At 53.3% G+C, this 24,482-nt stretch overlaps 1 protein-coding gene across 1 annotated transcript in view; it reads left to right on the forward strand.

Moving 5' to 3' along the window:
• The first annotated feature begins 3,159 nt into the window (after positions 1-3,159).
• LOC129713400 (dedicator of cytokinesis protein 5-like) overlaps positions 3,160-24,482 on the forward strand; it is a 73,403-nt gene continuing 52,080 nt past the window's right edge. The window contains 11 exon segments of the mRNA XM_055662430.1: positions 3,160-3,251; positions 13,464-13,547; positions 14,544-14,584; positions 15,353-15,408; positions 16,613-16,709; positions 19,860-20,008; positions 20,794-20,929; positions 22,814-22,957; positions 22,959-22,975; positions 23,214-23,295; positions 23,877-24,006. Coding sequence (XP_055518405.1) covers positions 3,209-3,251; positions 13,464-13,547; positions 14,544-14,584; positions 15,353-15,408; positions 16,613-16,709; positions 19,860-20,008; positions 20,794-20,929; positions 22,814-22,957; positions 22,959-22,975; positions 23,214-23,295; positions 23,877-24,006 — 979 coding nt within the window. The 5' untranslated portion in view covers positions 3,160-3,208.

Raw genomic sequence — 24,482 nt, forward strand, 5'->3', positions numbered from 1 at the left:
CAGATCAGCATCACAGGATGGAGGTGAGTCTGCAGGTTCTGCTCTCCCCCAGGGATATATTCTCTCCATTTAAGAATAAGGGGTCAGCCATTTAGAACGGAGACGAGGAAACACTTTTTCACACAGGGAGTTGTGAGTCTGTGGAATTCTCTGCCTCAGAGGGCGGTGGAGGCAGGTTCTCTGGATGCCTTCAAGAGAGAGCTAGATAGGGCTCTTTAAAAAAAAAAAAAGGGGTGGTGGATGTATGGAACAAGCTGCCAGAGGAGGTAGTTGAGGCTGGGACTATCCCAATGTTTAAGAAACAGTTAGATACATGGATAGGACAGGTTTGGAGGGATATGGACCAAACGCAGGCAGGTGGGACTAGTGTTGGTGGGACATGTGAGCAAGTTGGGCTGAAGGGCCTGTTCCCACACTGTATCACTCTATGACTAGTGTAGCTGGGACATGTTGGCCAGTGTGGGCAAGTTGGGCTGAAGGGCCTGTTTCCACACTGTATCACTGTGACTAGTGTAGCTGGGACATGTTGGCCGGTATGGGCAAGTTGGGCTGAAGGGCCTGTTTCCACACTGTATCACTCTATGAGCGTACAGTGCATGGTTTGGTCTGTTCATGTCCCTTGTTATTTTTACACCCTTCTCTCTCTCCCTCCGTCATGTTGAGATAACCCAAACAAGGATCGGTGGCTGGGCGAGTTACACCAGGTTGTTGTGTCGTGTTAAGCCTAAACATTAACTCCTTACACAGCAATACCTTGAGGTGGAGCTGGAGTGTCCAGGAGCCTCGATGGGGGAGTCTGACACAAAACTGTCCTTCCTTCAATCAGAGCAACTGAAGTTTAAGCAGTGGTATGAATATTGATTTATCTAACTTCAGGTAGCCCTGTCATTCCCTCTCTCTCTATCCCTCCCCCACCCAAGTTGCACCAGTTTCTTGTTTTCTCTCAGTAGATAGCTTCTTCTCCTTATCGAGTCCACACACAAGATTAGTTGTTCAGGCAGAGCTGAAACACACGTCTCAGCATCTGTGTTCAGTGGAAGGAACTGCAGATGCTGGGAAATCGAAGGTAGACAAAAATGCCTGAGAAGGGTTTCGGCCCAAAGCGTTGCCTATTTCCTTCGCGCCATAAGATGCTGCTGCACCCCCATGGTGCCTGTCTTGTCGTGGTGGAAAGATTGGAAACAGGGCTGCGATCGATGTGATCACCTGTTTCCACCAATCTTTCCCTGACCCCAGCAAACAGCTAACAATATTACCCTCACTTTTTTTTGCATATCTTTCATTCATATCACCACCTAAATCTCTTGTTTCCCTTATCCCTAACCAGTCCGAAGAAGGGTCTCGACCCATTCCTTCCCTCCAGAGATGCTGCCTGTCCCGCTGAGTTACTCCAGCGTTTTGTGTCGTTCTTCGATTTAAACCAGCATCTGCAGTTCCTTCCTGCACCTTTAATTCAGTTTATTGTCACATGTACCGAGGTACAGTGTGAGGGTATTTTGTTGCCTGCTATCCAGTCAGTGGAAAGACTGGACGTGATTACAATCGAGCTGTCCACAGTGTACAGATCCAGTCTTTCTTCAGATGAAAGTCCTGCCATCCCAGGAATCAGTCTAGTGAACCTTCTCTGTACTCCCTCTATGGCAAGAATGTCCTTCCTCAGATTGGGAGACCAAAACTGTACGCAATACTCCAGGTGTGGTTTCACCAAGACCCTGTACAACTGCAGTAGAACCTCCCTGCTCCTAGACTCAAATCCTTTTGCTATGAATGCTAACATACCATTGGCTTTCTTCACTGCCTGCTGCATCTCCATGCCTACTTTCAATGACTGGTGTACCATGACACCATGATGATCTAGGCAAGTGGTGATGTGAAGCTAGATGGCAGTGTGGTCTTCTGTAATTGACAAGGAGATAGATACTTGTATTGGAGAGGAGGCTGCTCGCTGGGATGGGGGGGGGGGGTTGGTTGTACAAAGGCAGATTAAATAGACCAGGATCTTGGGATTAGAAGAAAGAGATACATTAGATACATAACTTTCCTAAAGAGGCTTGGCATAGGAGATAAAAATGACACAGATTGCTGGAGTAACTCAGCGGGTCAGGCAGCATCTGCGGAGAACATGGATAGGTGACGTTTTGTGTTGGAACCCCTCTTCCACAGATGCTGCCTGACCAGCTGGGTTACTCCAGCACTCTGTTTCTCCCCCCCCCCCCCCCCCCATTTAATTCACCAGTCCGCACGTCTTTAGGTTGTGGGAGGTAACCGGGGACACCCGGAGAAAACCCACGCGGTCACAGTGAAAACGTGCAAACTCCACACCGGCAGACGGCACCTGAGATCATTCAGAATCGTATCCGGGTTTCCGGAACAGTGAGGGAGCAACTCGACTTGGTGCCGTGTCGGGGAGAGAGAGGGAGAGGGTGGGCAGGGGGGGAGAGAGGGAGGGGGGGGAGCGAGAGGGAGGAGAGATAGGGGGGGGGGGGGGGGGGATACAAAAAAACTAGTGAAAAGTAGGAGAGAGGAGGAGGGAGGGAGAGAGGAGGAGAGAGAGACAGGGAGAGGCGAGGGGAAGACAAGAGGGAGAGGGAGAGGGAGAGGGAGAGGGAGAGAGAGGAGGGGGGAGAGAGGAGGAGGGGGGGGAGATAGAGGGAGGGAGGGAGAGGGAGAGATAGAGAGAGAGAGGGAGAGGGAGGGAGCGCGAGAAGGAGAGAGGAGAGGAGAGAGGAGGGAGGGAGAGAGGAGGAGGAGGGAGGGAGGAGGAGGGAGGAGGGAGGAGAGAGGGAGGGAGAGGGAGAGAGAGATAGAGAGGGAGGGAGGAGAGAGGAGAGAGATAGAGAGGGAGGGAGAGAGAGAGAGGAGGAGAGGGAGAGAGAGGGAGAGGGAGGGAGAGAGAGAGGAGAGAAAGGGAGAGAAGAGGAGAGAGGGAGGGAGAGAGAGAGGAGGAGAGATAGGGAGACGAGAGGGAGAGAGAGAGAGAGGGAGATAGAGAGGGAGGGAGATAGAGAGGGAGGGAGAGATAGGGAGGGAGAGAGGGAAGAGGAGGAGAGATAGAGGGAGAGAGGGAGAGAGGAGGAGAGATAGAGGGAGGAGCAGCGAGCGCCTCTCCAGCCCCGGCCACAACAAGGCGGGCCGGGCCGGGCCGGGCGGAGTCGGGGACGGGACGGGGCGGGAGCGCGGCAGCTGCTGAGCGGCGCCGGGGAGCGGGATGTCCCGCTGGGAACCGCGGCGCCGGGACGCGACCGGAGTCGGTGAGTGACGGCTGGGGGGGGGGGGCTCCCAATCCCTCTCCCTGTCCCTGTCCCACTCCCGTTGGCAACCGCGTACGGGAACGGGCCGACCCCGCGGCAATTCCCAATCCCGGGACAACTTTGGCAAATCCACCCTCTCCCGGGAATATTCAGCAAATACTCTGGGAATATCCCGGGAATATTCAGCCCCCGTGTGTCCCATATTCCCAGTTGGACCAGCCTGTCTCCGCCTCTGATATTTACTGCAAAGCTGCTTAATATGTGAATGTGCAGGAAGGAACTGCAGGTGTTGGTGATAGACACAAAGTGCTGGAGTAACTCAGCGGGACAGGCGACATCCCTGGAGAGCAGCGTCTGGAGAAGGGTCTCGACCCGAAACATCATCCGTCCCTTCTCTCCACAGACGCTGCCCGTCCCGCTCAGTTACTCCAACACTCTGTGTCTGTGATTCTAAACTTCCCTGTGAGTCAGAGGCGTGTTGCTCCTTGTACACACCTTGAAGCGTGGCTCAGCTGGTGGAGTCGCCGCCTCACGGTGACTGGGGCCCCGGGTTCGATGCTGACCACGGGCTGTGTGTGTGTGTGTGTGTCCGTGTGTGTCCCTGTGTGTGTGTGTGTGTGTGTGTGTGTGTGTCTGTGTGTGTGTGTGTGTGTGTGTGTATGTATGTGTGTGTCTGTGTCCCTGTGTGTGTCCCTGTGTGTGTGTGTGTGTGTCCCTGTGTGTGTGTGTGTGTGTCTCTGTGTGTGTGTGTGTGTGTTCTCGCCTATTGTGTCTTGTACCCTATTGTGCAGAGGAGCATACACTTTACACTAAACCATTTGTAAATGGATGGTCAGCATAGGTTCGTTGGGCCGAAGGGCCTGTGACCAAGACGCTAAGACAAAATGCAGGAGTAACTCAGTGGGACAGACAGGCAGCATCTCTGGAGAGAAGGAATGGGTGACGTTTCAGACTGAGACTCGGGGGAGAGGGAGACACAGAGATAAGGAAGTGTAAGGTGTGAAAACAAAGGCATCAAAGGGGCCGGGAAAGGGAAGGGAAGTTAAAGAAGTCGATGTTCATACCGCTGGGGTGTAAGCTACTCAAGTGGAATATGAGGAAGTGGAATATGAGATTCTGTTCCTGCAATTTGTGTTGGGGCATCACTCCGACAATGGAGGAGGCCCAGGACAGAAAGGTCAGTGTGGGAGTGGGAGTGTTGAGTTGTTGAGCAACTGAGAGATCAGGTGGGTTGAGGCGGGCTGGGCTGTGAGCACTTTAATAACATAATTGATCCCGGCACACTGCGTTTGGGCGTCTACCTATTGCTGCAGTAACTGGTCATTAAGTTCCCAGGACAACAATCACACAAACCAACCTCCCTTCCACTGGCTCCATCTACACCTCACGCTGCCTCGGGAAGGTCAGCAGTCTCACCCCCGGTCACTCCCTCTCCCCCCCTCTCCCATCGGGCAAGAGGTACAGAAGTGTGAAAACACACACACACCTCCAGATTCAGGGGCAGTTTCTTCCCGGCTGTTATCAGGCAACTGAACCGTCCTCTCACCAACTAGAGAGTGGCCCTGACCTCCCATCCACCTCATTGGAGACCCTCAGATTCCCATTCATCAGACTTCACTGGACTGTGGACGGCTCGATTGTAATCATGTACAGACTTTCCGCTGACTGGTTAACACACAACAACAAAGCTGTTCACTGTACCTCGGTACATGAGGTTCAACAATACAACATGGAGACAGGCCCTTTGGCCCACCTAGTCCATGCTGATCAGTTCTATGTTATCCCACTCTCTACACACTGGGGGCCGATTCACCTACAAACCCGCACGTCTCTACGATGTCACGGGGAGAACGAGCAAACTCCACACAGACAGCACCCGAGTTGAGGATGGAATCGGGGTCTCCAGCACCGTGAGGCAACAGCACTACCCGCTGCACGTCACAGACCCCACGGTATCTCTGCAGTGATCCTTTTCTAAGTCCGATCCCGACAGGCCTTGTTGTTCCCAGGTGCTCCAAGATCTCTGTTCATTAGAGATGGGAGCAGAATGAGGCCATTCAGCCCATCATGTCAACTTTGTCATTCAATCATGGCTGATCTATCTCTCCCTCCTAACCCCATTCTCCTGCCTTCTCCCCATAACCTCTGACACCCGCACTAATCAAGAATCTATCTATCTCTGCCTGAAATATATCCACTGACTTGTGGCCTCCACAGCCGTCTGTGGCAAAGAATTCCACAGATTCACCACCCTCTGACTAAATCCATTTTCCTCATCTCATTCTTAAAAGAATGTCTTTTAATTCTAGGCTGTGAACTCTGGTCTAAGACTCTCCCACTAGTGGAAACATCCTCTCCACATCCACTCTATCCGGGCCTTTCACCATTCTGTACGTTTCTATGAGGTCCCCCCTCATTCTTCTAAACTCCAGCGAGTCCAGGCCCAGTGCTGACAAATGCTCACCCTACAGTGGCTGCAGAGATGACAGTTTCAGCCACAGTTCAAGGAACAGCAACACAACTGCTGAGAGAAGTTTCACCACCTGTAGATGTATATAGACGGTGGCAAAAACTTTATATTCTGGATCGCTGAACATGCAGAGATGCTCACAACCTGAATATCACTCTGGTCACTGCTGGCCACAGGACAAACACACTCCAAACACAAAATTGTGTGCAGTTTTGGTCACCTAATTTGAGGAAAGACATTCTTGCTATTGAGGGAGTGCAGCGTAGGTTTACAAGGTTTATTCCCGGGATGGCGGGACTGTCATATGCTGAGAGAATGGAGCGGCTGGGCTTGTACACTCTGGAGTTTAGAAGGATGAGAGGCGATCTCATTGAAACATATAAGATTGTTAAGGGATTGGACATGCTAGAGGCAGGAAACATGTTCCTGATGTTGGGGGAGTCCAGAACCAGGGGCCACACAGTTTAAGAATAAGGAGTAACATTTAGAACGGAGACGAGGAAATATTTTTTCTCACGGAGAGTTGTGAGTCTGTGGAATTCTCTGCCTCAGAGGCCGGTTCTCTGGATACTTTCAAGAGAGAGTTAGATAGGGCTCTTAAAAATAGTGAAGTCAGTGGATATGGGGAGAAGGCAGGAACGGGGTACTGATTGGGGATGATCAGCCGTGATCACATTGAATGGCGGTGCTGGCTCGAAGGGCCAAATGGCCTCTGCTACTGCACCTATTGTCTATTGTCAAACCTGCAGGTTTGTGGCTAATTGGCCTGGTAAATGTAAAAATGATCACTAGCGTGTGTGTAGGATAGTGTTAATGTGCGGGGATCGCTGGTCAGCACAGGCCCGATGGGCCGAAGGGCCAGCCCAGAAGGTCAGGAATTACCCTGGTGAATCTTTTTGGACTGCTTCCAATGAGAATGTATCCTCTCTTAAACTGTGTGAGCAAACCTGCCCCTTGTGCTCCAGGTGTGGCCTCACCTACACCTGTACAATTGCAACAGTGCTTCCACAAGTCCAAACTCCAGCCCTCCAGCTAACTATAAAACATTCTTCACATCGACACCTCTCTTCCAGCTTTTGATGCAATTATGTGACTCAGTGTTCAATTTAGTTTGACAAAGGAAAGTGGGAATAGCCTTGGGTGTTAGACAGAGTGCTGGAGTAACTCAGCGGGTCAGGCAGCATCTGTGGAGAACATGGATAGGTGACGTTTCACAGAGTGCTGGAGTAACTCAGCGGGTGGCAGCATCTGTGGAGAACAGCAGCTGGAGTAACTCAGCGGGTGCAGCAGCATCTATGGAGCTAAGGAAATAGGCAACGTTTCGGGCCGAAACCCAGAAGGGTTTCGGCTCGAAACGTTGCCTATTTCCAGAAGGATTTTGGCCCGAAACGTTGCCTATTTCCTTCGCTCCATAGATGCTGCTGCACCATAACTCAGCGGGTCAGGCAGCATCTGTGGAGAACATGGATAGGTGACGTTTCACAGAGTGTTGGAGTAACTCAGCGGGTCAGGCAGCATCTGTGGGGAACGTGGATAGGACGTATCCACTCCATTGTGGTGAGTCAGAGTTACGGGAACATTCACCACACACCAGCACGTCCCCTCCAAGGTTACGAACCAGAATCTTCAGCAGCCGTCACCATAGCATCAGCCATGTGGGGAACATGGGAGGTGATCACAGAGTGAGAGTCAGTGGAGGCAGGCTGTGGGGAACGTGTTTACAGAACATTCATTGAAAGTCAGAGGACATTTTGATCGTACAGCCCGTCCCCACCAAGGTTGCAGAATATCAGCATCTGTCACCAATAATGCCTGGTGTGTAACGAGAGTCTCCCCACGTCACTGGTCAGAACATTCTTGAAAATGGGACATTTTGATCGTACATTCCATGCCTTGCTTATCAGCATCTGGGAATAATGCCTCGTGTGTACAGAGTCTCCCCACGATGGTCAGACAATGGTGTTTGTTGTTGCAAACTTGTCTTGTCTGCAGGTCTGTCTCTCCCCAATGACGAGTGTTTTACTGACCGTCAGTCTGAAGAAGGGTCCCGCTGAGTTACTCCAGCACTCTGTGAAACGTCACCTATCCATGTTCTCCACAGATGCTGCCTGACCCGCTGAGTTATGGTGCAGCAGCATCTATGGAGCGAAGGAAATAGGCAACGTTTCGGGCCGAAATCCTTATGGAAATAGGCAACGTTTCGGGCCGAAACCCTTCCGGGTTTCGGCCCGAAACGTTGCCTATTTCCTTAGCTCCACAGATGCTGCTGCACCCGCTGAGTTACTCCAGCACTCTGTGAAACGTCACCTATCCATGTTCTCCACAGATGCTGCCTGACCCACTGAGTTACTCCAGCACTCTGTGAAACGTCACCTATCCATGGTCTCCACAGATGCTGCCTGACCCACTGAGTTACTCCAGCACTCTGAAACGTTGCTGTTTACAATCTGGGTCACTGTTGTGCCTGTCACCTCGGTTGCCGTGGTGATCTCGCCGTGTTGCCGCGGTGTCTTCCTGTCCCGCTGCCAATGCTGGACCTTGCACCGGCCGACAGCCGGCCGGAGGGAGGCAGCTGACCCAGAGAGTTGTGGACGCAGCCCAGACCATCGCACGCCCAAACCAACCTCCCTTCCACCCACTCCATCTACACCTCACGCTGCCTCGGCAAGTCCAGCAGCATCATCACGGACCAGTCTCACCCCCGGTAACTCCCTCTCTCCCCCCCCTCTCCCATCGGGCAAGAGGTACAGAAGTGTGAAAACAAACTCACGCACACACCTCCAGATTCAGGGACAGTTTCTTCCCGGCGTTTATCAGGCAACTGAACTGTCCTGACCCACTGAGTTACTCCAGCACTGTGAAACGTCACCTATCCATGTTCTCCACAGATGCCGCCTGACCCACTGAGTTACTCCAGCACTGTGAAACGTCACCTATCCATGTTCTCCACAGATGCCGCCTGACCCACTGAGTTACTCCAGCAAGTCCTGACCTCCCATCTACTCAGTCTGAAGAAGGGTCTCGACCTGAAACATCACCCATTCCTTCTCCCCAGAGATGCTGCCTGTCCCGCTGAGTTACTCCAGCATTTAGTGCCTACCTTCAACTTAATTAGAGACCTTCAGACCATCTTTAATCGGACTTTATCTGACATTGAACATTACCCTGTATCTGTGGACGGTTAGATTGTAATCGGGTATTTTTGCCGACTGGATGTCCTGTAACTAAAGGGTTTGTGTTCCCTGTACCTTGCTACACGTGGCAATAATAAACTCAACTCAACATCCTACTATCCCTTCCCAATCTTCTCTCTCAGCTGCCTGGAGCAGGGAGTTGTGGACATAGCCCATAGCCCCCCCCCCCCCCCCCCCCCCCCCTCCTCCCCCCCCCCCCCCCCCCCCCCCACTCCCCCCCCCCCCCCCCCCCCCCCCTCCCCCTCCCCCCCCCCCACTCTCCCCTCCCCCACTCTCCCCACCCTCCACACAGTCAGGTTACAGCAGGTACATTGAGGGCCGAAGGGCCTGTTCCTGTGGATGATCATCGATATCCCAACAGGAATGGTCTCTGATTGGGACGTTAGTGCTGGGAGAGGTCGGGTGCTGTGTCAGCACTCTGATGCCCGTGACAGGGAGATGGGGAATGAATGAGGACTCTATCCAGGGCTGTCAACACATTAGCATGTGAATAGATTCCGTCTCCACGGCATTTTGAATTGCTGCTCCGTTTTATTTTCCCCTTTGTTGATGAATGACTCATTCATCAGTGGGTCAGGCCCATGGCAGAGTTGTTCAACTTGGCGTTCGATATCCCAGCCCGGGCCGGTGTTTAGGGTTATTTAGATGAAGGTCCGTGCGGTGTGGCAGCGGGTAGTGCTGTTTAGTTTATTGTCATGTGTACCGAGGTACCGTGAAAAGCTGCTGCCTCACAGCGCCAGAGACCCAGGTTCAATCCTGACTACAGGTGCTGTCGGTGTGGAGTTTGTATGTTCTCCACAGGACCACGTGGGTTTTCTCCGGGTGCTCCGGTTTCCTCCCACACTCCAAAGACGTGCAGGTTTGTAGGTTAATTGGCTTCAGTAAAATTGTAAATTGGCCCTGGTGTGTGTGTGGGATAGTGTTAGTGTGCGGGGATCGCTGGTCGGCACGGACTCGGTGGGCCGAAGGGCCTGTTTCCATGCTGTATCTATAAACTAAATTGAACATTGTCACAAAGTGCTGGAGTAACTCAGTCAGTCAGGCAGCATCTCTGGCGGGAAAAAACCTATCCCTTTTCAACTGGAATCAGAGGCACAAGAAAGGCCTTGTTGTGAGGAGATATATCTTTCATTCATTCATTCTGTATCTCTCTATATCATCATATATATCTCTCGTTTCTCCTTCCCCTGACTCGGTCTGAAGAAAGGTCTCGACCCGAAACGTCACCTATTTGTTAATCCCCTAACTAAACATTATTCCCTTATCTTGAGTAGACAAAAAATGCTGGAGTAACTCAGCGGGTGAGGCAGCATCTATGGGGAGAAGGAATAGGTGACGTTTCGGGTCGAGACCCTTCTTCAGACCCTCCCTTATCATGTGTCTGTACACTGCAAATGGACTGATTGTGTAATCATGTTTTGTCTTTCTGCTGACTGGTTAGCATGCAACAAAAAGCTTTTCACTGTAACTCAGTACAAGTGACAATAAACTAAACTGAAGTATTCCTTCTCTCCAGAGATGCTGCCTGACCCGCTGAGTTACTCCAGCACTCTGTGAAACGTCACCTATCCATGTTCTCCACAGATGCTGCCTGACCCGCTGAGTTATGGTGCAGCAGCATCTATGGAGCGAAGGAAATAGGCAACGTTTCGGGCCGAAATCCTTCTGGAAATAGGCAACGTTTCAGGCCGAAATCCTTCTGGAAATAGGCAACGTTTCGGGCCGAAATCCTTCTGGAAATAGGCAACGTTTCGGGCCGAAACCCTTCCGGGTTTCGGCCCGAAACGTTGCCTATTTCCTTAGCTCCACAGATGCTGCCTGACCCGCTGAGTTACTCCAGCACTCTGTGAAACGTCACCTATCCATGTTCTCCACAGATGCTGCCTGACCCACTGAGTTACTCCAGCACTCTGTGAAACGTCACCTATCCATGTTCTGCACAGATGCTGCCTGACCTGCTGAGTTACTCCAGCACTCTGTGTCTTCCTGTGAGGAGGGCAGGGCCTCATGTAAAGATATGTTCCTGTAATTAAAGGAAGATTTGCTGAGACCACACCCAGAATAATGGGCACATTGAGTCCTTGTTTAAACAACATCTCCCACAGCAAGTGGCGAGATGTCTCTCAGACACCCACTGGTCCCTGGTCTGCGGTGTGAGTGGTTGCTGGAATGAAGAGCAATTAACTACCATGTAGACAATTAAATTGGCAGGTTTGGGGAAAGCTCCCTAGATCAGGGGGTGTTAGCTACAGGGAGATGTTGGACTGGCAGCGATTGTGTTCTCTGGAAGGGAGACCTAACAGAAGCAGATAAAATAATGCAGAAACTAGGAAACAGATCATCAGGTCGTATGGAATAGGAGTGGAATTAGGCCATTCGGCCCATCAAGTCTACTCTGCCATTCAGTCACGGCTGATCTATCCTAACCCCATTCTCCTGCCTTCTCCCTATAACCCCTGACACCCGGTCTAATGGAGAATCCATCTATCTCTGCCTTAATGCCCACTGACTTGGCCTCCACAGCCGTCTGTGGCAAAGAATTCCACAGATTCACCACCTGTTCTCCAGAGAGGATCCCTCCTACAAACAGCGATGCCCCCCGTACACTAGTTCTATCCCACACGCCAGCCACAATTTACACAAGACAATTAACCTACAAACCTGCACGTCTGTGGAGTGTTGGAGGAAACCGGAGCACCCGGAGAAAACCCACGCAGGTCACGGGGAGATCGTGCAAACTCCGCACAGACAGCGCCCGTAGTCAGGATGGAACCCGGGTCTCTGGCGCTGTGAGGCAGCAGCTCTACCCGCTGCACCACCATAACCGCCCTAACTGTGGTTTAGATGCACAATTGAAAATGTTGTTTGTGAATCTTCGACTCCACATTGATACTGTAACCCACCAGAAGTGTAATTGGGAAGTTTAAACACGGGACTGTACGCACACACACGCACACACACCACACACACCACACACACACCACACACACTGTACACACACACACGTACACACGCGCACACACACGTACACACACACACACACACACACACACACACACACACCCACGCACACACACACACACACACACACACACACACACACACACACACACACACACACACACACACACACACACACACACACACACACACACACACACACCCACACACACACACACACATACACACACGCACACACACCCACCCACACACACACCCACACACACACACACACACACACACACACACACACACACACACACACACACACACACACACACACACACACACACACACACACACACACACACACACACACACACGTACACACATACACACGTACACACACACACACACACACACACACGTACACACACACACACACACGCACACACACACACACACACACACACACACACACACACACACACACACAATGGTGGGTATCTATTCTGGGGACAATCACGCTCTTGTTATGAGCTTCCTCCTAGTGGTGTGTGGTTGGCTTTGTTCCTCCAAGATCTATTGTTTGGGACTGAGTTGCTGGCCCTTCTCACTTGCCTGTTGCACGACAGATACGACCTCCCCCAACCCCAACCCCCCTACCCCCTCCCACTCACCCCTACCCACCCCCCCCCTCCCCCCCCCCCACCCCCCCTCGGCCGCTGTCTGTGTGGAGTTTTGCACGTTCTCCCTGTATGTTTTTTCTCCGGGTGATGTGGGAGGAAACGCACGCGGTCACAGGGAGAACGTGCAGACTCCGTACAGACAGCAGCCGGGGTCAGGATCGCACCCGCTGCGTGTGTGTCCTCAATGTCCCCTGTGTGGTACTGGGCCCCGTATCTGTGATCGGCCACATGCCCTTGGTCTCAGAACGTTGACCCGGCAGGGACGCTGAGATTGCTGGTGTACCCAGCGGGTCAGGCTAGGCCAGCAACGGTGGTGCAGCGGGTAGAGCTGCTGCCTCGCAGCGCCAGAGACCCGGGTTCGATCCTGACTATGTATGCTGTCTGTACGGAGTTTGCACGTTCTCCCCTTGACCTGCGTGGGTTTTCTTCTCCGGTTTCCTCCCACACTCCAAAGACGTGCGTGCGGGTTTGTAGGTTAATTGGCTTTGGTAAAAAATGTAAAAACATTGTCCCTAGCGTGTGTGTGTGTGTGTGTGTGGTAGTGTTAGTGTGCAGGGATCGCTGGTCGGCACGGGTGTGGGCCGTGTGTGTGATGTGGGGGCAGTGCAAAGTGTGTAGTGAGTGTGCGGAGTGGTGTGTTGGGGTGGGGGTGTGTGTGTTTGTGTGTGGGTGTGTTCACGTGGGTGGTGGTTAGGGGGGGGGGGGGGGGGGGGGGGGGCAAATACTTCCTTGTGATCTGTCTGCAGATGTAGACGGCTAGCGGTAGACGGCTAGACAAGTTGTAGCGAGCAGGCGGGTGTAGTCACAGACAACCCATCCTCCCCGGAGTGTTGAGGCAGTGGCACTACCTGCTGCACCACAGGGACCAATGCTGGGCCATAGGGGGTGGACATTAACACCTTTCCCTTTGCCTGTCCAGCTATCTACAACTACAATGCCACACAAGACCACGAGTTGTCCCTGCAGGTGGGCGACAAGCTGCACATCCTGGAGACACACCAAGGTACGTGGCTTATCTTCCTGTTTAAAGCTATTTCGTTTAGAGATACAGCACGGAAACAGGCCCTTCAGCCCGCACAGACCAGCCTCAGGGGGCGGTGGAGGCAGGTTCTCTGGATACTTTCAAGAGAGAGCTAGATGGGGCTCTTTTTTTTTCTTTTTTTTTTAATTATGATTTTTTTTTTTTTTTACCAAATTTTTTTCCCTGCTTCTTTAACTAGCTGCACCCCCCTTTTTTTTTTTTTGGCTTATCTTTTTTTTTGTTTTTTTGTTTTTCTTTCCAGATTTCAGCACGGAAACTTCCTCTATCTCCCGCAGTTCTAGCCTCAGTTTTTTTGGAAAGGTTGTCTGGAAAAAAAAAAAAAATTAGCTAGATGGGGCTCTTATAAATAGCGGAGTCAGGGGATATGGGGAGAAGGCAGGAATGGGGTACTGATTGGGGATGATCATCCATGATCACAGTGAATGGCGGTGCTGGCTCGAAGGGCCGAATGGCCTCTACTCCTGCACCTATTGTCTATTGACCAGCGATCCCCGCACACTAACACTATCCTACACACACACACACTAGGGACAATTTACACTTACACACCAAGCCAATTAATCTACAAACCTGCACGTCTTTGGAGTGTGGGAGGAAACCGAAGATCTCGGAGAAAACCCACGCGGGTCACGGGGAGAACGTGCAAACTCCGTACAGACAGCGCCCGTAGTGGGGATCGAACCCGGGTCTCCAGCGCTGCAAGGGCTGTAAGGCAGCGACTCTACCGCTGCCCCACCGTGCCAACCTGTGCATCTGTGGAGAACATGGAGAGGTGATGCTTCGATCTTCAGACAGTGACCCCAAGGTGGGCACATGGATTAGCCGACTTACAGTGGAGGGAGAGGGGATGGAGGGGAGGGGAGGGGTGGGGGAGTGTGTGTGTATAATTATAGAATGAAGCTTGTTGTTGGTCTGGGGGCTGCATATTTATTAATAATGCCTCGTGCTTTTGGCCAGGTTGGTACCGAGGATATTGTCTCCGCAACAAATCAAAGAAGGTAGAGTGCCCTTTTATTATGTTGCTGCTGCTGTTGTTGTTGTTACTGCAAATCCTGGGTAATGTCTGCAGCCTCCACCTCACCCTCCTCCTCCTCCCCCCCCATCTCTCTCCCCCCCTCCCCCCCCTCTCTCCTCCCCCTCACCCCTCCCTCCCCTCTCACCCTCCCCCCTCACCTCCCCCCCCCTCCCCCCTCCCTTTCCCTCTCTAGAATTTAGAAGATTGAGAGGGGATCTTATAGAAACTTACAAAATTCTTAAGGGGTTGGACAGGCTAGATGCAGGAAGATTGTTCCCGATGTTAGGGAAGTCCAGGACAAGGGGTCCAGCTTAAGGATAAAGGGGAAATCCTTTTAAAAACCGAGATGAGAAGAACCCCTCACACAGAGAGTGGTGAATCTCTGGAACTCTCTGCCACAGAGGGTAGTTTGAGGCCAGTTTTCATTGGCTATATTTAAGAGGGAGTTAGATGTGGCCCTTGTGGCTAAGGGGATCAGGGGGTATGGAAGGAGAGAAGGCAGGTACGGGATACTGAGTTGGATGATCAGCTATGATCATATTGAATGGTGAACGGTGCAGGCTCGAAGGGCCGAATGGCCTACTCCTGCACCTATTGTCTATGTTTCTATGTCTATGTTTCTACCCCTAGTCTGTGACATTGGATGGGGTCAGGGTGGGACGGGGAGGGGAGAGGGGGTTGGGTGTTTGGTGTGTATCTGGTCATTCTCTGCGTGCTCTCCCCCCCCCCCCCCCCCCCCCCCACACCACAGGGCATTTTCCCAGCATCGTACATCCACGTGAAGGAGACGAGGGTGGAGGGTGAGGGGTGAGTACGTCACATCGTTCATCGTGCGGAAAGACAATACGTGATTGCAACAGGACGTCACTGTGGTGCAGCGGGTAGAGCTGCTGCCTCACAGCGCCAGAGACCCGGGTTCAATCCTGACTACAGGTGCTGTCTGTGTGGAGTTTGTACGTTCTCCACAGGACCACGTGGGTTTTCTCCGGGTGCTCCGGTTTCCTCCCACACTATAAAGAAATGCAGGTTTGTAGGTTGATTGGTTTCTGTAAATTGTAAATTGTCCCCAGTGTGTGTGTGTGTGGGATAGTGTTAGTGTGTGGGGATCGCTGGTCGGCACGGACTCGGTGGGCCGAAGGGCCTGTTTCCACCCTGTATCACTCTGTGACAGCTGCCGAGGTTTGCCCACAACATTCACAGTCTTCAACCCCGATGGGAATGAGTTTGTTCCTCTGTTTTGAATTCAATAAACCATTCCTAGTCTCTGCCTATCCCCAAGACCATGCATGCTATTTAATGACACTCCCATGTTTCCAAGAATATGACTCAGTTTCCCAAATCCTGGGAGATATGAGTCCACACATCAAACATCCGGGGAAAGTCAGCCGTTCCCAACCAGCAGTTTAAACTTAATTGTTCCAAAATCCCAGATATTAAACAATTCACTTTCTAAATCCTAGGAGATGCAATCTCTCCATTTGTACAACCTCAGCTGAGTTCAGTTTATTGTCACGTGTACTGAGGTACAGTGAAAAGCTTTTGTTGCGTGCTAAACAGGCCCTTCAGCCCACCGAGTCCGTGCCGACCAGCGATCCCCGCACACTAACACTATCCTACACACCAGGGACAACACTCACACACACACACACACACACACACCAAGACAATTAGCCAACAAACCTGCACGTCTTTGGAGTGTGGGAGGAAACCGGAGCACCCGGAGAAAACCCACCCAGGTCACGGGGAGAACGTGCAAACTCCGTACAGACAGCGCCTGTAGTCAGGATGGAACCCGGGTCCCTGGCGCTGTGAGGCAGCAACTCTACCCGCTGCACCACCGTGCCGTAGTTGTCGATGTGAATAACCGGCGCTCCGTGCCACTGCAGGCCGCGCCCGGTCCGCGCGCTGGGCCGCTTGCAGCGTGAACGCAGGCGCTCGCCGTTGGTTTCTATCCTGGCCCCGTGGCTAGTTGACGGACGGGCTAGTGATGTGACGTTTGTGTGTGTTGCAGGCTGGAGGAGACGGCTGTTCCCAGCGAGGTGCCTCTGGTCCAGGAACTGACCATGACCCTGAGAGAGTGGGCCATCATCTGGCACAAGCTCTATCTGGTAAGCATCGGGGGGGTGGTGATGGGGGGGTGATTCGCTCCCACCCCCAGAGACCACAGGCCCCTCAGCAGCGCAGAGACACCGGCCCATTGCACAACAACTCTGCCCCCCCCCCACATTGCCACAGAACCCTCGGCACTCACATTGTTACTGTCACCTCTACAGTGAAAGACTGGGTGCAAAATAAGACACAGATGCTGGAGTAACTCAGGCACTCAGGCAGCTTCTCTCTGGGTGATGTTTCAGGTCAAGACCCTTCTTTAGACTTCAGGACCCATTCCTTCTCTCCACAGATGCAGATAGTGCAGCAGCATCTATGGAGCGAAGGAAATAGGCAATGTTTTGGGCCGAAATCCTTCTGGAAATAGGCAACGTTTCGGGCCGAAACCCTTTTGGGTTTCGGCCCGAAACGTTGCCTATTTCCTTAGCTCCATAGATGCTGCCTGACCCGCTGAGTTACTCCAGCACTCTGTGAAACGTCACCTATCCATGTTCTCCACAGATGCTGCCTGACCCGCTCCCACAGATGCTGCTGACCCGCTGAGTTACTCCTGTGAAACGTCACCTATCCATGTTCTCCACAGATGCTGCCTGACCCGCTGAATTACTCCAGCACTCTGTGTCTTTATTCAATGTAAAGCAGCATCTGCAGTTCCTTCCCCCAGACTAGACACTGAAGCTTTCTATGTTGACTGTTTATCCAGACTGATGTGGGAGGGGGTTAAAACATCACACAGTAACAGGTCCCTCTGGAATTATCTACAAGCTAAAGACCAGCATGTGCAGTTCCTTCCTACACAAGATTTACGAGAGCTTTGTGTTGTAGTGTAGAAGTGGTTTAACTGGCTGAGTCTATCCCCCACAGTGATGCGATCTTAATGCTAGGGTTCAGATTGCATTTGGGGAGATCTGCTGGTACAAGGAATCTGACCCATGCACAATGTGAGCAGCAGAGGGTTTGCCCATCACAACCTGATATCATAATTGTAGTTTGTGGCAGTGAGAGGCACCGCACACATAGCTCACAGCCAAGCCAGGATAGACACAAGATGCTGCAGGAACTCAGCGGGACAGGCAGCATCTGTGGAGAGAAGGAATGGGTGACGTTTCGGGTCGAGACCCTTCTTAGAAACATAGAAAATAGGTGCAGGAGTAGAGGCCATTCGGCCCTTCGAGCCTGCACCATTCGCCATTCAATATGATCATGGCTGATCATCCAACTCAGTATCCTGTACCTGCCTTCTCTCCATACCCCCTGATCCCTTTAGCCACAAGGGCCACATCTAACTCCCTCTTAAATATAGCCAATGAACTGTGTGGCCTCGACTACCTCCTGTGGCAGAGAATTCCAGAGATTCACCACTCTCTGTGTGAAAAATGTTTTCCTCATCTCGGTCCTAAAAGATTTCCCCCTTATCCTTAAACTGTGACCCCTTGTCCTGGACTTCCCCAACATCGGGAACAATCTTCCTGCATCTAGCCTGTCCAACCCCATAAGAATTTTGTGGCCTCAACTACCTTCTGTGGCAGAGAATTACAGTGATTCTCCGCTCTCTGTGTGGGGGAAAAAAAAATTCTCATCTGGGTCCTAAAAGATTTCCCCCTTATCCATAAACTGTGACCCCTTGTTCTGGACTTCTTCAGACAAGAGGACATGTGAGGTTTCTTGGGCAGGTCGGGATGGATTGGACCAGGGGGGATAGGGTGGAGTGGAGGTGGGGACTGGAGCAGGCAGAAGCAATGGGCCTCTCCAGGCAGTTGTGTTTGGGGAGAGACGGTAAAACCGTGCCGTGCGGGGCTGGGGAATGAGAAGGTTGGAGGCTGTGGAAGGCAGACGGCCACAAGTGATGGAATCAGTAGCTGTGTGTGAGACCCAGGCCTGGTGCTGGTCTGTGGGGCCATGGTCCATGGACAGGTCGGAGGTAGGTGTTGCCTGGAGCCAGCCCGGCTGGGGTCAGCGTGCCAGACTACCACGGCACCTCCCTTGTCGGCGGGTTCCATGATAACGTCAAGTTTGCTGAAGGTACCCATTGCCCAGACATGATGTAACCAGCCCAAAACAGTCGGCGCATGTTAGTCCTGGAACCTCATTGTGTTGTTATGCAGCCAAAAAAAATCTAACAACTTAAAACCTCACCCTGCAGTGTGGTTGCCGAACATGAAGCTAAGTTTAACTAATCCCCTCTGCCTGCATGTGATCCATTATCCCTCCATTCCCTGCATATACAAGAGCCCCTCTAGAAGCCTCCTAAACACGACCATATCTGCCTCCACTCCCACCCCTGGCAGCACGTTCCAGGCACCCACCACCCTCCGTGTAAAAAAAACCCTGCCCCATACACCCCCTTTATACTTTCCCCCTCTCACCTTAAAGCTGCGCCCTCTAGTCTTGGACATCTCTACCTTTGGTGGAAAAGGTTCTGACTGTCTACCCTATCTATGTCCCTCATCATTTTATACACGTCTATCAGGAGTAAGGAAATAATCTTTATTAATCACAAAGAAGGGATGATATTTTGGAGAGAAGGCAGCATCTGTGGAGAACATGGATAGGTGACGTTTCACAGAGTGCTGGAGTAACTCAGCGGGTCAGGCAGCATCTGTGGAGAACATGGATAGGTGATGTTTCACAGAGTGCTGGAGTAACTCAGCGGGTCAGGCAGCATCTGTGGAGAACATGGATAGGTGACATTTCACAGAGTGCTGGAGTAACTCAGCGGGTGCAGCAGCATCTATGGAGCTAAGGAAATAGGCAACGTTTCGGGCCGAAACCCTTCCGGGTTTCGGCCCGAAACGTTGCCTATTTCCAGAAGGATTTCGGCCCGAAACGTTGCCTATTTCCATAGATGCTTCGCTCCATAACTCAGTGTGGTGCTGCTGCACCATAACGTTTCACAGAGTGCTGGAGTAACTCAGCTGGTCAGGCAGCATCTGTGGAGAACAGTGACGTTTCACAGAGGTGGAGTAACTTTTCAGGGGTCGGGAGAACTGGACTTGGTCTGTCTGAGAAGAGTCTCAACCCAAGGGTCACCTATCCATGTTCTCCACAGATGCTGCCTGACCCGCTGAGTTACTCCAGCACTCTGTACCGTGTGTTGGGGGAGTAACACTGACCGGTGTCCAAGCTGACCACTCTGGCCTCTATTACAGAGCGGGAACAAAACAATGTTCCAGCACGTGCAGCTGATGACCTATTCCCTGATCGAGTGGCGATCCCAGATCATCTCCGGCACGCTCCCCAAGGATGAGCTGATGGAACTGAAGGGGAAAGTCATCGGCAAGATTGACTACGGGAACAGGTGAGATAGACATTCCCGGCCCCGAAACTCCGGGGGAGCTGCTGCCTCACGGCGCCAGAGACCCGGGTTCGATCCTGACTAGGGGTGCTGACTGTACGCAGTTTTCCCCAAGAGTTAAATCCAAGAATCAGCCTCCACTGCCGTCTGTGGCAGAGAATTCCACACATTCACAACTCTCTGGGTGAAATTTTTTTCCCTCATTCCCAGTCCTAAATGTTCTCAGTCAGATGGAAACGCTTGCGTTGATCCCGTTCCCGTGGTGTGGAGAATTCCAGGGATCGTCCCACCTCCCCCTGCCTGCTCAAGTCAAGTCAAGTCAAGTTTATTTGTCACATACACATACGAGATGTGCAGTGAAACGAAAGTGGCAATGCTCGCGGACTTTTGTGCAAAAGACAAACAACAAAACAACCAAACAAATTATAAACACAATCATAACACACATATTCTTTTACATAATAAATAATAGAAGGAAAAACGTTCTGTAGAGTTAGTCCCTGGTGAGATAGGCGTTTACAGTCCGAATTGCATCTGGGAAGAAACTCCTTCTCAACCTCTCCGTTCTCATTGCATGGCAACGGAGGCGTTTGCCTGACCGTAGCAGCTGGAACAGTCCGTTGCTGGGGTGGAAGGGGTCTCCCATGATTTTGTTTGCTCTGGAGTTGCACCTCCTGTTGTATAGTTCCCGCTCAGTGAGAAGAGGCCCCTCCACATCTAGGGGCATGAGTGAGCATGGTGAGCAGGGACCCCCCACCCACCCTCTCCTGGATTGTGTTTTATTACAGGATCCTTGGGCTGGACCTGGTGGTCCGTGATGGCAATGGCAACGTGCTGGACCCGGACCACACCAGCACCGTCACTCTGTACAAGGCCCACGAGTCTATCTCCCGCGGCATCGATGATAGGATCCAGGAGGAGAAGGTTGGTAGATCCACTATCACGGCACAAGGTGATGGGAGAAGAATGAGGCCATTCGGCCCATTCGACACCCGTACTAACACACACAATAGGTGACGTTTTCACAGAGTGCTGGAGTAACTCAGTGGGTCAGGGCAGCATCTGTGGAGAACATGGATAGGTGACGTTTCACAGAGTGCTGGAGTAACTCAGCGGGGTCAGCAGCATCTATGGAGAACTGGATAGGTGACGTTCAACAGAGTGCAACGTTTCAGCGGGTGGCCATCTATGGAGCTAAGGAAATAGGCAACGTTTCGGGCCGAAACCCTTCCGGGTTTCGGCCCGAAACGTTGCCTATTTCCAGAAGGATTTCAGCCTGAAACGTTGCCTATTTCCAGAAGGATTTCAGCCTGAAACGTTGCCTATTTCCTTCGCTCCATAGATGCTGCTGCACCATTCGGCCCATTGGACACCCGTACTAACACACAATAGGAACAGAATGAGGCCATTCGGCCCATCAAGTCTACTCTGCCATTCAATCTCTCTCCTAACCCCATTCTCCCATTCTCCTCCTCATAACCCCTCGACACCCGCACTAACAGACAATAGACAATAGGTGCAGGAGTAGAGGCCATTCGGCCCTTCGAGCCAGCACCGCCATTCAATGTGATCATGGCTGATCAGTGCCCCGTTCCTGCTTTTCTCCCCATATAGTAATCAACAATCTATCTATCTCTGCCTTAAACATATCCACTGACTTGTGGCCTCCACAGCCGTCTGTGGCAAAGAATTCCCACAGATTCACCGCCCTCTGACTAAAGAGACTCCTTGCCCATTGTTCTCACACGGGCGGCACGGTGGTGCAGCGGGTAGAGCTGCTGCCTCACAGCGCCAGAGACCCGCGTTCCATCCTGACTACGTTTGTGAGTTCTCCCTGTGACCTGTGTTCTCCCTCCCCCCTCTCTCTGTCTCCCCCCTCTGTCTCCCCCCCCCTCTGTCTCCCCCCCTCTGTCTCCCCCCCTCTGTCTCCCCCCCTGTCTCTGTCTCCCCCCCTGTCTCCCCCCCCCTCTCCCCCCCTCTGTCTCCCCCCCTCTGTCTCCCCCCCTCTGTCTCCCCCCCTCTGTCTCCCCCCCTCTGTCTCCCCCCCTCTCCCCCTCTGTCTCCCCCTCTGTCTCCCCCCCCTCTCTCCCCCTCTGTCCCCCCCTCTCTGTCTGTCTCTGTCCCCCCCCTCTGTCTCCCCCTCCTCCCCCTCTCTCCCCCCCTCTCTTCCCCCTCTGTCTCCCCCCCCCCTCTGTCCCTCTGTCTCCCCCTCCTCTCTCCTCCCCCTCTCCTCCCCCCCTCCCCCCCTCTGTCCCCCCCCTCTCTGTCTCCCCCCTCTCTCCTCCCCCTCTGTCTCTCCCCCTCTCTCCCCCTCTGTCCTCTCCCCCCCCCCCCTCTGTCTCCCCCCCTCTGTCCCCCCCCCTCTCTCTCCTCTCCCCCCCCCTCTCTCTCCCCCTCTGTCTCCCCTCCCCCTCTCTCCCCCTCTCTCTTCTCTCTCGCCCCCCCTTCCTCTCTCTCCCTGACTCTCTCTCCCTATCTCTCTCTCTCTCCCTATTTCTCACCTCTCTCGCTCTCTCCCCCCCTCTCTCTCCCCCCCCTCTCTCTCTCCTACTCTCTCTCTTTCTTTCCTCACTCTCTCTCCCCCCTCTTGCTGTCCTTCTCTTTCTCCCCTCTCTCTGTCACCTTCTCTATCTCTCCTCTAGCTCTCTCGCCCCTTCTCTCTCTCCCTCTCTCTCCCCCTCTCTCTCCCCCCTCTCCCCCCCCTCTCCCCCTCTCTCTCTCTCTCCCCCTCTCTCTCCCTCCCCCTCTCTCTCTCTCCCCCCCCCCCCCTGTCTCCCCCCCCCCCCTGTCTCTCTCTCCCCTCTCCAGTCCAGGGTCCACAACATGGAGGCCAGGCGCCAGTCGATATTCAGCACCACCACCCACACCTACAGCCTCTACATCAACCTGAAGAACTTTGTGTGCAACATTGGTGAGGATGCGGAGCTCCTCATGTCCCTCTACGACCCCCGTGCAGTCCGAGTTCATCAGGTGCGTAACCCCCTCTGTCTGTGTGGAGTTTGCATGTTCTCCCCGGGACCTCGTGGTTTGTCCCTGGCGCTCTCCGTTTCCCCCCCATGTGGAATGGGGGGGGTGAGGGGGGGGCTACACCACCCTCTACATGTGGAATGGGGGGGGGGGTGGGGGTTGAGGGGGGGGTGATGGGGGTGGGGGGGGGGTGGGGATAGGGGCTGAGGCAGTGACCCCTGACCCCACCTGTACTCCACAGTGAGAACTACCTGGTGCACTGGAGCAAGACCGGGATGCCCAGAGACATCGAACGCCTGAACAAACTGGAGGCCCTGTTCACGGTAAACCATAACTGGCTGGGCCTGGACTCGCTGGAGTTTAGAAGGTTGAGCGGGCACCTCATTGAAACTTACTGTATAATGAAAGGCCTGGATAGAGTGGATGTGGAGAGGGTGTTTCCACTAGTGGGAGAGTCTAGGACCAGAGGAAAGGAGGGGGGGGGAGGAGAGGAGGGGGAGGAGGTGGGAGAGGGGTTGGAGAGGGGAGGGGAGGAAGAGATGGGAATGGAGGGGGAGGAGAGGGGGAGGTGGGAGGGGGAGGGGAGGAGAGGGGGAGGTGGGAGAGGGGGAGGAGAGGAAGAGGGGGAGGAGAGGGAGGGGAGGGAGGAGGGGTGGGGGAGGAGAGGGAAGGTGAATGGATTGGGGGGAGAGTGGGGGAGGTGGGAGAGGGGAGGGAGTAGAGGGGAGGTGGGAGAGGAGGGGTGGGGAAGGAGAGGAAGAGGTGGGAATGGGGTCGGGGAGGAGAAGGGAGGGGAGGTGGGAGAGGGGTGGGGAAGGAGAGGTGAGGGGAGGGTAGGGTTTGCCCCACGTGTCCCCCCCTCCCCATCTCTGTCTCTGCCTCTGCCCCCCCCCCCCCCCCACAGGACCTGAGCAGCAGTGACCTGATCCGGATGCGGATCAGCCTGGTGTGCCAGATAGTGCGTGTGGGCCACATGGAGCTGAAGGAGGGCAAGAAACACACGTGTGGCCTGCGCAGACCCTTCGGAGTGGCAGGTAGGTCTCACCTGGGGGTCGGGGTGGGGGCGGGGCTCAGGACACGGGTGACGGGCGGGGAGAAAGCAGGAGCGTGGGGGTGAGAGGGAAACCGTAGATCAGCAGAGTGCAGAGAGAGAAAAGTGCAAGGGCCACCATGAGGCAGGTTGGAAGATGGGGGCGACACCTCAGTTTATGGAGGACTGGTCAATGGTCTGAGAACAAGCAGCGCGGGGAAGTCTGCTGTTCCAGAGCCTCTGTACCCCCGGACGGGGCGGGCGGGGGGGAGGAGGAATGAGCGGGGTGGGGGGGACATTGTTTGTTGGCTGCTTTCGTGAAGTGCGTGAAGTGTAGATGGAATAAATGAGGGGGGGGGGGGGGGGTCAGCTCAGATGGCTGGAGGATGTCGCTGCCTTAGAATGTCAAGCTGATCTTCCTTTTTTTTTACTATCTTCCTTACCCCTTTCCCTCCCCCCTCCCCCCTCCCCCTCCCCATC

This window comes from Leucoraja erinacea, chromosome 35 (genome assembly GCF_028641065.1).
Source record: "Leucoraja erinacea ecotype New England chromosome 35, Leri_hhj_1, whole genome shotgun sequence".
Taxonomy (NCBI): Eukaryota; Metazoa; Chordata; class Chondrichthyes; order Rajiformes; family Rajidae; genus Leucoraja; species Leucoraja erinaceus.